Source organism: Pinus tabuliformis, chromosome 4_2 (assembly GCF_031772625.1).
Source record: "Pinus tabuliformis cultivar Carrire ecotype Pingquan chromosome 4_2, CPIR1, whole genome shotgun sequence".
Classification (NCBI taxonomy): Eukaryota; Viridiplantae; Streptophyta; class Pinopsida; order Pinales; family Pinaceae; genus Pinus; species Pinus tabuliformis.
Genome location: NC_142304.1, coordinates 543,797,245 through 543,814,591, shown reverse-complemented (window position 1 = coordinate 543,814,591; position 17,347 = coordinate 543,797,245). Strand labels below are relative to the sequence as shown.

Genomic DNA, 17,347 nt, shown 5'->3' with positions numbered 1-17,347 from the left:
ATACTTAAGCATTCTCTAGGTATAATTAGGAGGGTTTATTGAAGAATAAGAAGGCATTGCAGATGTGGATTATTAAATTTCCATTAAACCTAGCACTTGGTAAGTCATGAACCTAGGAGAAACTAGATCTATTAAATAATTTACACAGTTAGGTTCTTAACTTAGTTAGAAAAAGTAAAAATAACCAATCTCATAAAAAAACACATCCCAATAAAAGTTTTCATTAATAATCCAAACTTACATGGGCTTTTGTCTTGGGATAATGGCCATTTTCCCTCTCTCTTTCTCTATCATGATCCCTATCCCTCTCTCTTCCCTTGTCCCTCTCCATGTATTTCTCCCTATCCCTGTCATGATTGTCATGTTCTCTACTGCCACTCGTCCCTCTCCCCCTTCCAACATCAGAATCACGAAGCCTATCTCTATTACCATCTCTTTCACGATGAACATAAACAGTATCAAGATCTCGTTCCCAATTCCCATAAAAACCCTTCTCCCTATCCTCTCTTTCCCTATCTTTACTTAATATGTGTGAGGGACTCTTGCTATGGTTCCCATCACAAAGTAAAATAAGTAAGCCACAAAGATATTAATCATGTAGATACCAGTTGTTATAAATCTAACTTAAAATGAGATGCAATTTCCAAGCACCAGAGACTTCACATGGAACCCACTTCAATCAAATGAAATCCAGTAGATATACAATTTCATCCATTGCTTACCATGCGAGACGAATGCTTGTAGTATCTAGAATCTGATCTAGTGTCTTTATTAGTCACGAGATATATTAACCCATATTCAGCTTCTAATCTCTTTCTGTGGGAAGAGACTTTTCTTCCAATTTATTCGACATTCTTAATGCCGTGTTATTCAAGAGACTCACGATACTCCATGAGTGTTGCCTCCTATTGACATAATATTTTGCCTAATATTACACATGTATAGTATCAAACCAGATGGTATATATATAAAGGAACTAAATAAATTAGCACCTTAGAGGCAAGGAGAATCACCTGCAACCTTCATCCATTCCACTGTCATTAAGAGTAGAAGAAATGTTGTTCGTTGTGACTTCTTGTTTGTCTTATTTCCCAGGACCGCCAAATATGTGCTCATCACTACCAAAATAAGAGTAATTCAAAGCAAGTCCCTTAAGCTATGCCTTGTTCTTTATATTAGTTGCACCATCCTAACGAATCCACTTTGAAGCCTGCAATACATGATGTGTTTTCATAGAATTTCCTGTTAAAGGTTTTAGATCTAGCTGTGGGATTGATGACTTTGAGGTCCCCATCACACCAACATTTTTCGTAAAGTTCCACTGTAAGAGGCATCCACTGATTCACATTCCTTAGCCCATGACCATAAATATGATTCTTTCTGAACATTTTGCTTAGATCAGGACATAGAGTCCTTATCATCATCAAGTATGGATTTTATTTCTTCACTTGTGCTATACCTTCCCCCTCCCAATTTTAAATAAGAATTAGTTTCTCTTGCATGCTTCCCTCTGATTGAAAATTTATACCCATCCCTGACATCCTCATCTTGATCTTGGTTCTTAAGCTTCTATGCTTCTTCTAAGCTAAGTAATTAGAAAATCATTACCTCCCCGCCACCACGAATAGATAAACCATTTTTCCTACATCGTCTTTCAAGCTCCACAAGAGGAATACTAAACAATTCTCAAGTTGTTGCTCCCTCTCTAATCGCAAGAGAAACATATTGATTTGGACTAGATTCGTCTGTTATGTCTGTAAGATTGGCTTTAGAACTATCAATGTCGTTCAATGGTGGGGCATCTCCACATATTGAATGAAAAGGAGGGACACCCGAATTTCCATATCGAAGAAAGGTATCTCTCAGTCCATATCACATAAGCATATGAAAAGAGAAACCAGTATGAAAAAAACTGGAGAGATTTCACCACTCTCTCCCTCAAAGCTTCTGCAGTAATCCGACCATTGATGTTTCAGTATAAGTCATTAAAGATTTCCATAATATCATGCAATGTTGCTTCAAACTTTGTCCTATATGCAGAATCATTTTTCATAGGAGCACTACTATTGTGAAGAATATTAGAAACTAACATGAGCCTTGCAACTTTAGTTGGAATAGGCATCTCCTTTAGAGTCAAAGACTCTGTAAGTACCTCAACTACCTCGCCAGTTGTGTCGACATTGTCTAGAGCAAACCCCATTTCTTCTTTTATCTGATTTCTCTCCAAGGTTAAAGCATGAAGCATGTCCTCAAATTCATCTCTTTGGCCCTCTATTAAGGCGTGTTCCTGATCCACTCTCCTGGTCCTTCTAGCAACGTAAGTTGCAGTTGAGGCTTTCTCATGCTCATGCACGTGTTCAGATTTAATCACATGAGTGGGGGAACTTAGACGTATTCTAAATTGATAAACAATATTGTTGTGGAAATATGTCTATAAGAGTTATTTCTTGTAGTGAAAGCTACATATTTTTTTCACAAGCGTGAAACAAATCATGTTACAAAGATTCGAGGGAGGGATTGCTTTAAAAAGTCAAGTTTTAGCCTACCTTTAGGATGGGTCAGTTCCTATGGAATCATAAAGCACCTAAATATTGATTGTATGCAGGCCAAAAAAAATAAATGTATACCAAATTGGAGCAATCAAAGCTACAGGTACAATGTTGAGATTTGGATTTGAAAAGCCTTTGGACTATATAAGTTTTCAAGTAATTTCTGGAAAGGACAAACCATAGTCTTTTAGCTGTAGACCCAAGATATTCTTGATTGTTTTCATAAAATTAGAAAACGTGGAGAATCTGAATCTCAATGCAAGTTAAAGGTGCTTGATCTTCATACATGCTTTGTTTTCATCATTACTATCCTCAACATGTTCTATTATTTAGAGTGAGATTTTGTGAATTGGCAGGCGTGTTTTCCCACATTTCTGTTTTTATATCCCACACAATTGGAATCCTGCTACATTTGGCCTCCTATACTTCCCCAGGATACATGTGTTAAAGAGGGTACAAAACACTAATGATATGTTCTTTTGCCATAAGTTATTCTCATTTTTTGGATGGATTCTGTGGAAATTTTATGCATGCCAATTATGTGGCAGGAAACAATGTTCCATTATTATTTTTTATCATCTCTTGTTTCTGAGTTAGCATGCTTCTATTGTACTAGTTCATTACACCTATGTCATGTAAAGATCGAGTTGAGTGGGTTTTACATTTGATTTCCACTATAGTCAACAACTGAATATATATGTTTTCTGTGTAGGTTGGATGATGGGACAACACACTTTGATTTCCACTAGTGCTCTCTTTTTCATATACTATCACAAGTGCACAAATACAAACTCACTTTTCTTTTTACCTGAATAAGAAAATGATGACAACTTTGTATTTTGTAGTGACAAGGATAACTATGTATTGGAACTATACCTTGATCCCTTCAATTCATCGTTTCCTTACTCAACATGACCATCTCCTATTGGTAATGGAGTTCAATTTTTGAACCAACATTTGTCTTCAATACTATTTCATGATAAAGAAAGCATGAATCCATTGTTGGATTTCTTTCAAGCACACAAATACCACAACCATGCCGTTTTTCTTTCCTTGGTTAATATATTGCATCATTGTGTTTGATAGTTAATTCATTGTTATTCTATGCACAATAAATCTATATCAAATAGCAGAGAAGGATGACCTGGATGTTTTAGAGATATATAATATGAATTAATTAAAAATTCACAGGGCTATTTCGATTCTCATCTTTCTATTTCACTTCTTTAGAGAAAATTGTATATTCAAAAACCATCTCAACTCAAATCAAACTAAAATAGAGAATCCTAATTATGAAGATGTTTCTCTCTCCATACCTTGCAATGACATTATTTTTTTGAATTATACTTGAATTTCACTGATAATAACCTAGATTTATATATTGATTTTAGCACCAAATTGACATCATGGTAAACATACGAATATCCCAGTAAATATGACTAAATATGATTCAAAGAATATCATCTTTAGTCTAAGCACGTGATAGAGTAATTTCTGAGGTGTGAAATTTTATTAGAGGCATTGTTTGTTTGTTTGTTTTGGTTATACAAGGGTTTGCTCTTGCTTTTATGTGACTTTCAATTTATCATATGTAGCATGTTGAGAACTGGGAAAAAATAATGTGTGACATTTAACTTGCAGAAATTGATGCTGAATGAAAGGATATAGAGTTTAACCAAGCTATAATCCGCTTTGGTAAAGGCAAAGGGACATCTTAAAAAGCTTTCATTCTTCTATCTGATTTAGTCCTGATGATGGACCCCCTTTGGGGTTTGAAACTTCGACAGAATGAACACGAAACTATGGATAATCCGGATCATGCCACTGCAAAGAACTACCACAGAAGCCTAAAATCTAATATATGGCTTTTTATTTTGCAGATATGTTCTTTTTTCTATCCAAGATATCACAACAAGACAAATATTGATATTGTAGAAATTGTTAGAGGACCTCATTGAAGTCGATTTTTTTTTATTCCTACGTGATTGATACATTCTCATGACAGGAAGGCTTTAAATATGAATTAATATGTTCCCAAAAAAAAAAATATTCACATTTTATAGATATAAAAGATAAAAACAAATGTTAATGCCTTAATTTGATTGTTGCTTGACTCTGGTGTGGGTGGGTTACATGAAATGTGATTAGAAAAAGGATGAGGAGACAATATATAGGTCACGTATTGGATGTGATTCATTTGTTGTTGGAGATCCTTCAGGCACTTGAGCCATCGACTTTGGAAATGTTTCTAGTTGGTATTCCTATGGTTTTTAACGTTGTGATACTTTCACCTCATGGTTATTTTGGGCCAGCAAATATTTTAGGAATCCCTGATAAGACATCGATGGACAGGTAAACAATTTTTTTGTAATTGCAATGTCCATTCCATGATATCCTCTCTTGATTGTTTAATTGTATTGTGACCGTTTATTTTGAATTTTCTTTGTATTTTAACTATGAAATTGAAAATACTTGGTATCATGTCTCTTTAAACAATAACCAAAGATTAAGATGAAATTACTATTACACGATATTGATTGAGATCCTTTTAGTTGTTTTGTGCTGAAATATTTTCATGGCTATTGCAAAAGTTTACTTTCATGTTGTTATTTGAGCACATGTTGTTTATATACTTGACCAAGTTCATGTGTTAGAGAACAAAATGTTGTTACGAATAAAACGACAAGGATTAGACATCACACCTCAGATTATTTGTTTTCACAAGTTATTTACAGCTTGAGATTTTAGCATGTAACTTAGTTGGCATGATTATGCCTAAGCTTTCCATAAAGGTTGAATACCAAGTTACTAAGGTGTTATTTTTCTATGGTGATGTTTGTTTGTTTATACAGGTCATCTGGCCACATAGTGGCCACTATCACTCAACTGAAGAAAACTTGTTCAAGTTTCTTGCTTTTATGGGGAAGAATGGATTTAACATTGTTGATGTTGAGGTATATGTCATATAAATCCTTTATAGTCTACTTTAGTTTATATTCTAGTGTTCACCATCTTTCATGTATTACATTCTGCATTGTACCTTCTTTTGTTTTCAAAAAAGGAACTCAATATTGATGGTAAGCAACGGGATTTGAAGAAAGAGGAGAACACTAACACTAGAGCGACAAATGCAAAAAGAGAGAGAAGAGAATTGGTCTAGTGATACCCTTAAAGCCAATATCTCGCATAAGACACACACATAGAGACTGATGTTCAAGTCTTCAAAGTTGGTGAATTTACCCGCAATGACTTGGCAACACAATGATAATGCTTTGTAGTGATGAAACAAAATTTCATGTGTAAATTGTAGTCCAACCAATGTTAAGTTGGAAACTCATATTGTAATACTTGGCATTTCATATAATATAATCTATGTGGTTGAAATTATTTGTAGTTGCATTTGATATTGTTTAGTATTTTAATTAACATAAGTAACATATTAGATGAACCACTGCACATTGTATGACATTTTTTTAATTTAGTTGCAAAATCATTCTAATTAATTTATGTTGATTAATAATGAACACATAAAATCAATCTAAAACTACTAAATTAGTAGTTTATATTGATTAATGATGAACATAGATAAAATGAATATGCGACTAAATTAGTCATTCATAATGATTATTAATGAAATAAATGAAATGAATATAGACTACTAAATTAGTTGTTTATATAATGAATATGAAACTACCAAAAAGATATAAATGATTACTGCAAATGATTAATTTGTGATTACAAACGATAACTAAATTGTGCATATATACGACTATTAGTAGCTAATTTACAGAATCTTATAACATGACAAAAATTTAGTCATATTTCTTTGGTCATTAATTGGTTTCAAACAATGACTGAAATTTGCATATATATGACTATTAGTAGCTAATTTATAGTATCTTATAACACAACCAACATTTTGGTCATTAATTGGTTTTCTTGGATGATCATATTAGTAATATATGTTGGTGTATATTTGGTCATTAATTATGGCAATTAATGACTAAATCAATGACTGAATTAATGATCAAATTTACGACTAAATATACTACTAGACGATAAAATTGAGACAACCAAGTAATGACTAAGCTAAAAACGACTAAAAGTTGGTGACGTTATAAGATATTGTAAATTAGCTACTACTAGTCACCAACTAAAAAATGGTCATTTATATGCAAATTTTGGTTGTTGTTTTAGTAACTAATTAGCCATTTTGTACTAGTGCTATGACCTCATGCATGACAAAAAACCATTACTACATTGTACCCATTGCCACATGAAACCAACAATATGCATAAGCAATGCCAAATCAACTACACCTACGCATAAACACATGTAGTAGAACATAAGCGATCAAATCTTGTAATCAACCTACAAGACTGATACATGTAATCAAAATATTCAAAATGTAACCAAACATACAAGGATGTAAGTAGGTACTATGAAATCAACATGTAAGCGACATATAATTCATTAACAGTCAGCCACATACTCAATTCAAATATACTTCATGAAACCCATAACAAATTCTCCATGATAACCATACTGTACAACCTTAATCCAACATCAAGAAATTGCAACAAGTATATAAGTGTAAGAGACACACATGCAATTGACATGCATGCATGACCAACACATAGCCCATCCAGTCTGAGGGGTGAACCATGCTCTGATACCACACTGTAACACCCTCCTCCCACATCTACCCAAGCAATCAACGAGTCAGGGTAAACATGTGATGAGAGGCCACTATGATATGATTCGACCTCCCAAGTCACATTAAGGAAGTGTAACTAATGGAAGCACACCATACAGACATCCAACATCATCAACATAACCCTCAGAAGACAAGTCAACCACTCAAACAACTTGTCCCTGGGTTCCACTGCTGTTTTAGGTCTCTTGGGCCATAATCGCTCTTATGATATGGGCAAGGGAGCGAAAAAAAACCTAAAGTCGCTATCACGGGCCTGCCTGCCAGTGACTGTGGACCAAAATTGTCATTATTGTGCCAACGACCTGGTATTTAAGCCACTTTCTTAGGCTCAGAGCCCAGTACACTGCCTAGAACTGGTCCATCTCTTTAAATTAGTGAAGTAACATGGAAATGAAATTAGTAACGAAAATAATTGTTCAAGACCTTGACTGGATCCCTACTAGCCATGACAGAAATTTCGCCAAACATATCATCGACATGTAATTTACATGTGTAAATAACAGATTTAAGTGTAGGGATCTCATACTTATCTGAGAATTGCTATGAATCATTATTCCCTTACGCCATTTGTTGCATTATCATCTATTAGGTCATAGACACATTATCCATTCACATACAAGTAAAAACATGTTGAGAGCCATACCTAGATGTTGTCATAAAATGTGCATATAACCAGTGTAATACGAACATAAATACAATAAACATAACAACCATCAAATCCATAAATACGTAAGTACCTTTACACATGGAAATCAAGGGAAAGGATTTCTCATTAATGAATGCAATGAACCAATCAGATATGGGACTACCACGTTCCACCCGACCGCAAAATGGCTGAGCCAAATCTCTCTTCAACCATTCACCCTCGTGCCATATTCCAAGCATGAATATGGGATCTCATAGAACACATCAATCAAAACTCATCCAGGGCTTCTAAAGGCCATCCACCTCAACCCATCAAACAATTATTCCACCTCACGGTCAGACATCACAAAACCATCACCAGATCGGTCTCCATCCTAGCCATCCAGGGCTCTAGAGCGTTTGTTCCAACCAAAGCTCCAGGACTAGTAACTCAACCCATAGCCGTCATCGGGCTCCAGAGCATTTGTCCAACCAAGGCTCTAGGACTAATATCTCAACCCACCAAGGGCTCCAGAGCGTTTGTCCAACCAAGGCTCTAGGACTAGTAACTCAACTCAAGTTGTTACAGGGCTCCATAGCGTTTGTCCAACCAAGGCTCCAAGAAATAATAACTCAAACCAAGCTAAGGAAACATGAGAACCAACCAAAACAAAGCAATGAAAATAAACCCACAATCACCATGGCTATCTAGGAAATGGCAAGGCTAAGCAATCCACTATCAATCCACGAAATCCTCCATGCCAATGACATATCATGACTAAGAATCCACATGCATATGCCATGCATATCCAAACTAGTGAAGAAATCATACATGCAACTCGGTACCTGCAAGAAAATCTGATGTAGCTGCTGATGTCGATGCATTCTTGCACTTTCCTACTCTTCCTTTGCCTTCTTTCTCCAAGAATCCAAGTATGCCACCCCCTCCAAGAGTGCTCCAAGAAAATTATAAATATCCAAGAGTATGGGAGAGAGAGAGAGCGAGCTCCAACACTGAACTGACAAAAGGTTACCAACTAATCCTCATAAGCCTTTTTATGAATGAGGCCTCTATTTTCTTCATTTTCCATTATTTTCTTTCATTTTCCTCCTCACATGCAACCTATGACCTTTCACCTCCTTTTTCTCCTAATTTCCATTATTTTTATAAATAAATGTGCCAAAATGCCTTTTAATGCCTTAGCCTTAGCCTTTGCCAAATTTCTTAGCCACAAACAACAAAATGAACACCCCCTAGGATGTATTTTTCAACATTCAGCTTGGAATAAGTGTCCCAGTCATCCGTGGTTATTGTTTTTAACATTTATTACATGGAATTTTCACCAGGTTGTTACAACCACCTTTTGTAACTCTCTCGATAACTTAATTATTGAGGAATACTTATGATATTATTTTAGTATTTGAGGCATTACTCTTATCTTTCACTTAGACTTTTATGTGTCTGTGTGATGGGATAAATGTGCCCATCGAAAGGAGTCTAGTTTGTTGATTTAGTCCAAGTTGACTAGTATCAATGACCTATTATATTACTCTCACATTTATTTATTTTAAGCTTCTAAATTTGGAAACTAAGAGTGTCTAAGTTAGTTGTTTTGAGGCCATTTAGAACAATGATAATTTTGATAGTTTGGGGGATTACCCCCTTTGGCCCAAGAGCCAACTTAGAGCCTAAAACGGGGGTGATATTGTTCCTCCAGGGATGATTCAACACTGTTCTTTTCCATATAATGGTCTTGAGAGTTACAACATCTAGTAGAGGCTCCATTAACTATGGCTAATATGAGTCTCTATATTTTCTCTTTATTCTAGGCAAATTGGGCTTTTAACCATGTGGGGGTTTTGTGGGTTTTGTGGGAGTCAATATCTTGAGTTAAAGGTTTAGACGATCTTTGATTTCAATTTTGATTTTGATATGATTGATATGACAAGATGGGAAAGTGTGTAGGTATGTTTAAGAAAAAAGTTGAAGAAAATAGATTGAGATTAATCCGTGTAATATATATGTTATCAAGTGTCTTCATCATATCACTTTGTTCATATTTACCTTATTCATCACTTAACATTATTATTTTGTTATTGTCTTCATCACTTTGTTCATATTTTCCTTTTTTATTGCTTAACATTAACATTGTTACTTTGTTATTATTCATCTTGTTAATGATGTAAATTTCATGATCTTTTGTTGAGCTTATGATATTTATTTTATTTTTAAATTGAAAATATATTTTGATATGACGACCAACCACTAGGATTAATGTAAACTCATCTTAACTTTTAAGTTATCAAATGCTCTAAGGGATTCGAGGAATCAAATCTATCAAGGTGTAAACCTTCTAGATCCATCCTAACTCCAGAGTTATCACATGATGAGAGAATCCATCAAGGTGACTCTATTCCCTTTTGTCACTTGATAACTCTAAAGTTGAGATGGGTGTAGTTTGTATTAAAAGTCATTTCCATCGATACTTATTTTCTTTAATAATTTTTTATCACTCTCAATGCTTGATAGCTTTGAAATCAAGACGAATTTGCACGGTTTACACTTAGATTGATTTTATCCCTCTAGTGATCCATAAACTGTCATGGATATTCCACCAAATAGTTTGTCATAACAAATATGATAAAATTATACTTAAAAATATGAGCTCTACATTATGAAAGTTTATTCCTCTTTAGCTTTTTAGATCTGTAAATTATTGTTTATTGTGTATGCATGCAAATTGTAATTATGCAGAAAATATAGAACAACGAAATAAAAACTCACAAACCACAATTCACACAAGATAGATCTCGGGAAACACTTTTAGGAGAAAACCCAGATGGAAGGTGAGACTGCTATGCTCTCTTCCTGTGAATAGAAAATGACTGCAAGTACAAAGAATTAAGGCTTGTGGCCTATGGGCTATTACAATGCACAAATCCTCTTTGTGTACTCTCTCCCCATCCCTTTGGGTTATTTTTCTCGTATATGGAACAAAATGCACTCAAAAGAATGAAACCCATTTTCCTCCTATTGACCTGTTTATATCACATCATAATAATCTACTAGTGGTTAGGTTTGACTCCAACTTTTAATTACAATTACAATATTGACTCATCTAGAGTCTTCTTCATTATGATGATGTGGCTAGCCCCTTTTCCATGAGTAATGGGGGCTGACGTGGCTAGCCCCTTTTCCACGAGTATTGGGGGATGACGTGGCATCCTATCGAATTATGGTGGTCAAAACAAGAAGGTTAACCTCCAAGTGGCATAACTTTTGCATACTGAATGCCATTTAGGCAATTATTGTGCCGTTGGAAAAGTCTCGCTGTGTATAATAAGAAATTAAAGTGTGGTGCTAAAGCGCAAAAGTTTTACCCCCAAAAAATATCATTTAATGCCTCAAACTGCTCTATATTCAAGTTTTTGTGATTCGAATTGTTTAGAGAAAATTCTTCTAGCAAAATAACATCTACACTTATATGGTGACGTGTTTCAAACCATCCAATATGGTTCCTCATCAAAACTAAGATAACAAATTTAACCAAAAAATACAATGATTTATCAAAATAAAAAAATTCCAACCATTAAATTAAATAATAAAAAAATATAACATATAATAATATGTAATTCCATCTATAGTTAAAATATTATTTTAATGTAACAAATAAAAATATTACCAAAATAATAAAAACTAATATGAAAAGACTCATATATATTAATAAAAGATTATGCAATATAATATAATTAATATATATATTAACAAAAGATTATGCAATATAATATAATTAATATTTATTAAAGAATTGACTCTAAAAAAATTATACAATATAATTAATATCTATTAAAGAATTGACTCTAAAATTAAATCCGTTAAAGAAAAGGAAATGATCAAAATAAACAAAATTAAATATTAAAAAATAAAAGAATAATAGCCATACAGCAAAAGAGAAGAAAAAGTATCCATAACGTCAACGAAAGATACAATATATGAAATTTAAATCTAGTACATTATATGTTATTATATGAAATTTGAATATAGTACATTATATATTATTATATTCCTATGTATTGTATTGAGGGAACAATCTGGTTTATAGGATTGTATAAATATATGTTTATCAAGATATATATAAATATAATTATATAAAAGGAAATATAATAATAGTAATAAGATAAATAGAAATAATTTTTGATTTGGTAAATTGGGTTTTATTAATAAAAATGTTTTTTTGAGGGTTTTTATTTATTTTTTATTTTGAAAATATTGAGATGGATGATAAATAATATAATAATTTAATTTTGATTATTTAGATATTGAGAAATTCAAGAAATAAGATAAATTTGTAAAATTTACACATTAACAATCTTTTTATACCATGGTGAATTAGTAACTCATTAGAGTACTCTGGGTGAGGCCCAAGATCGATCCCAGATCAAACCTAGTGGCTACCACTATAACATCGAGAGTACATCCAACAACCTATAAGTGTGCACGACCTGGGTGACCCGGATGGGTTGCACTACTTAGGTGACCTACATGACTCGGGTGGGCTGCAGGACCCGGGCAGGCTGAACGAGTTGCACGAGTTGCAGTGCAGAGGTTGAATGACGAGTTTGGGATTCAGGTGAACAGTGTGGAGGGCTGCATGACCTACACGACTCGAGCACGCTGAACGAGTTGCACGAGTTGCAGGGCAGAGGTTGAGCGACGAGTTCAGGATTCAGGTGAACAATGTGGAGGGCTGCACGACACGTGTAGACAGTCAGGCGGGCCTACACGGACTGATGCACCGGGACAAATTGTCGCACAATTGTATTTTATTGTAAACTTGTAAAATAACTTTGTAGAAGATTTTATAAATGATTGGGGAGACTTCATTGGGAGTTGCCCCTCCCTTCATGAATTCGTGTACATTGATGTCTATTGTTGTTTGATGGTATTACACATGTATGAAGTAAATAAATGAATTGAAGTAAAATTGTTGATTTCCATGGCATTATTGAAGAAAGTGAACACTTAACGAAAAGAAATGACTAAGTGTTGTAATAGGCATTGTCCGAAAACCGCAGTAGTAGTGAAACGAAAGAGTTGACAAATGCCGCACCCTATCTACAAGTGGAAATTGAATCATCACAATGTAAGAGCATAACAAATAGTTACCAAAAATTTATGACTTAACAAGAATCAAAACTCCACATTGAATCGTCACTAATATAGAAACATAACAAATAGTTACCAAAAAATTATGGCTTAACCAGAATCAAAACTCCACCTAGCAAATTAAAAATTAAATTAAATCTATAATAAAACAATGATGAATATATTAATCATACCAATTAGAACCACTCTTATGATCTTCTTAATAAAATACAAAACAATTAACCCCAAAATAAACAGGACCAACTCACATAGATGAAACCATCGGAATAACCATGAAAATCCACATGTAACGGCTAGTCATCCACGAAGAACACTTCTCGTTATGACATGTAATATAATTTATTCAAATCTCCCTCTCATTTTACTACATGGCTTCTTCCGTTTGGCACAATTACCGCTCTTCTTATCACAAATTCAAAATTCAGCAACTTACTGGAGCCAGTTTGTGCCTGGCTTCTCTTGAAAAACCCACACAAATCTCACAATGTGAATCGCAGTGTAATGGTTCCAAGGCTCCGTTTAAGGATTTCAATGCCAGTAGATATGCTTCGCTTTTGCAGTCATGCGCCGACTTAAAATCCCTGAAGCAAATCCACACTCACTTTCTCATAACTGGCTTTCATCAAAACATATTCTTAGCAACCAAAACCGTGAGCATGTATGCCATGTACGGCAGTCTGGACGATGCACGCCAAGTGTTTGAAAAAACACACGGACGAAATGTATTCATATGGAATGCTATTATAAGAGAGTATGCCAGGAATGGAAGGCATGAAGAATCCCTTATACTCTATTACAGAATGCTACAAGATGACATTCAACCTGATAAGTATACTTTCCCGTTTGTCCTCAAAGCATGCAGTGGAATGTCTTCTCTGGAAAGGGGGAAAGAGATTCATTATGATGTAATAAGAAATGGGCTTGAATCAGATGTTTATGTGGGCAATGCTCTTATAGACATGTATGCCAAATGTGGAAGAGTGGACAATGCACGCCAGATGTTTGACAAAATGCCCACCAGAGATGTGGTTTCATGGACAGCGATCATTGCAGGGTATGCCAGGAATGGACAAGCTAATGAAGCCTTGAGTTTGTTTCATCAGATGCTAGTGGAGAATGTGAATCCGGACTCAAGAACTTTGGTGGGCGTGCTCTCGGCCTGCAGTGATTTAGGAGATCTGCAACAGGGTAAGTGGATTCATGACTATGCAAATAGAAGTGGAATTGAATGGGATATTTCTGTAACGAATGTATTGGTAACTATGTATGCCAAGTGTGGTTGTATTGATATTGCGCGAACGTTGTTTGACAAAATGTTTAAGAGAGATGTGGTCTCCTGGAATGCAATGATCGCTGGGTATGCCCAAGATGGTTGTTTCCATGAGGCTCTCACAGTTTTTAATCAGATGCAGCAGTCAGGTATAACACCCAACATGGTTACCATGATGAGCGTGCTTCAAGCATGTGCCCACTTGGGAGATCTGCAACAGGGGAAACTGATGCATGAGCACATAAATAGAAATGGATTGGATTCTGATGTTTGCATGGAGACAGCCCTCATAGACATGTATGGAAAATGTGGAAGCATAGATCTTGCTAGCCAATTGTTTGGCAAAACATCTAAAACATATATTGGTGCATGGAATGCAATGATCTCTGCCTATGCCCAGAGTGGGCATGCTAATGAGGCCTTGACACTCTTTAATCAAATGACAATGACATGCATGAAACCTAATGCAGTCACCATGACAGAAGTGCTCTCGGCCTTTTCCCAATTAGGTGCTCTGCAACAAGGTAAACGGATTCATGGTTACATTGTTCAAAGTGGGTTTGATTTGGATGTATTTGTAGGGACTGGTCTCATAGACATGTATGCCAAGTGTGGTCGCATAGAAATTGCCCATCACGTGTTTGACAAAATGTCTAAAAAAGATGTAGTCTCATGGAATGCAATGATTGCAGGGTATGGAATGCATGGGCATGGGAAAGATGCAGTTGCATGTTTTCTTCAGATGCGACGGACAGCTATAAAACCAAACCAAGTCACATTTACTTGTGTTTTATCTGCATGCAGCCATGCAGGCCTAGTGGATGAGGGTTGGCAATATTTTGATTGCATGAGAGTTGACTATGGAATCAAACCTAGGATTAAGCACTATACATGCATGGTTGATCTTCTTGGCCGTGCTGGGCTACTGACTGAGGCACACGACTTGATCAATAAGATGCCATTAGAACCTGATGTTGGTGTATGGGGTGCCTTGCTTGGTGCCTGCAGAATTCATGGCAACCTCGAGTTAGGGCAACGTGTGGCAGAATGTCTTTTTGACTTACAGCCCAAAAATGTTGGATATTATGTGCTGCTGTCTAACATTTATGCTGCTGCTGGCAGGTGGGACGATGTAACCAAGGTGAGAACATTGATAAATTCCCAAGGGTTGAAAAAGATTCCAGGGTATAGTTTTATTGAGGCAAATAATAGGGTTTTTGCTTTTCTTATGGGAGATAAATCACACCCTCAATCTGAGGAAATTTATGCAATGTTGGAGACCTTGGCTGGGCAGATGGAAGAGGCGGGATACGTGCCTGATACAAGCTGTGTGCTGCATAATGTGCACGAGGAAGAAAAGGGAAACATTCTTGGCAGCCATAGTGAGAAACTGGCTATTGCTTTTGGTCTTATTACTACCAGCCCTGGGACACCTATCCATATAACCAAGAATCTCCGAGTCTGTGCTGATTGCCACAGTGCCACTAAGTTTATCTCGAAGATTGTTAGTCGAGAAATTATTGTTAGAGATGCTAACCGTTACCATCATTTCAAGGATGGTCTTTGTTCTTGTGGTGATTACTGGTGATGCTAAGAAAATGAAACGAAACTAAACAGGAAGTTTCTAAAACAAACAAGCTATGTAGATTGCTTAGGAGCAATATTTGACAAATGTTGAAGGCCATGGCTGGGTGTTCAGAACCCAAGAGATAGGGTATGTGCCTGATATAAGCGGTCAGTTCATAGGGTGGAGGAAAACAAAAATAATATATTCTTTTGGACCACAACAAAGAAGTTAAATCTATTTTAAGTTTACTACCACCCCTTCTTTGAAAACCTATATTGGTTCTCAAGAACCTACTTTCATGCGAGGACTGGTGCAGCATCAATAAATTCATCTTCAAGATTGCTCGTCAAGAAAGTCTAGTGGCAGATGTGATCCATTTTTAACATTTCATGGATGGACCACAATATCACTAAATTTATTCCCAAGATTGCTAGCCGGAAAATAATAGTGAGAGATGTGATCCATGTAGATCATTTCAGGGACGAAATATGCTTTGGAAGGAATTGTTGGCGATTCTAATTAAACCATAACTAAACCGATGATAAGGTATCATAATCAAACATACAATGTCTCACGGTACAGAAGTTATACAGATTACCCAGCAGCAATATTGAAAATGTTGAAAACCCCTTGGCTGGGTAAGATTTAAAAAAAAAACAGGGTATTGGTAACGTCCATATTTGGCACCTAACACGGTCGAATGCCCGGAAAAGAAAACTCTGCTCTTAATCGGGTGTAAAATTAGATGTTAAAGTATGTGAAACTTTAAGAGCTTTATAGAAAGGAGTCAAAGGACAATATAGCGATGAGATATGAAAATGCCACTGTAACTGAAGAAGTGTAAAAGGTGAGATGTCTGCCACGTACATTTGTAGCAGAAAACTGTTATGTAAAAAGGGTATAAACATTAGGATTGAGTGAAGAAAGAGGGTTCTTCTCTTCAGCACCAATCGAGGGAGAAAAAGCGAGTAGAAAAAAGCAAGGGTTACTGCATCAAGTTTCAGGGGGTGCCTTCATGGTGTCTTCCCCTCTTTGTATATATTTCATTTTTCCCAAATTAAGCTTTGCTCGTGTCAGATTTTCTTATTGTATTTGTATTTTCTTTGCTTGCTTCTAGTATTATCCTGCTGTTTGTTGCACCTTCTTCAGAGTGGAAATTTTCTTAAACAAGCACAGTGGAGTGGCATCTCATTTTTCAAAGTATAGGCAGATGCATGTTAATTTCGATAGCTCTGGCTTCCTTACTCTGAGCATGCATGCATAAAATAGATTTTCAATACCTGTATCTCACAAGGTGATTTTGGTTACACCCAGTGTTTAATCGGTTGGCATGATATAGTGATGGCTAGAGAATTGAAATGATAACACTTTTGTTTTTTCCCATATTCTGCAGAGATATATCTATAGGTGGGTGTAGTGACTAGTCCATCAGGCTGTGGTCTAGTCGCAACTT

General features: G+C 35.5%; 1 protein-coding gene and 1 pseudogene across 1 annotated transcript; one reads left to right on the top strand and one right to left on the bottom strand.

The window, feature by feature from the left end:
* Nucleotides 1-223: 223 nt before the first annotated feature.
* On the bottom strand, nt 224-7,833 carry LOC149170436 (protein RRC1 pseudogene; annotated as a pseudogene).
* A 5,498-nt stretch (nt 7,834-13,331) lies between these two features.
* Nucleotides 13,332-16,962, top strand: LOC149170435 (pentatricopeptide repeat-containing protein At3g12770-like). The gene is made up of 2 exons (XM_089429018.1): nt 13,332-14,851; nt 15,020-16,962. Exons 1-2 carry the CDS (start codon nt 13,426-13,428, stop codon nt 15,913-15,915), a joined length of 2,322 nt encoding a protein of 773 aa, XP_089285144.1. The 5' UTR covers nt 13,332-13,425; the 3' UTR covers nt 15,916-16,962.
* Nucleotides 16,963-17,347: the final 385 nt, after the last annotated feature.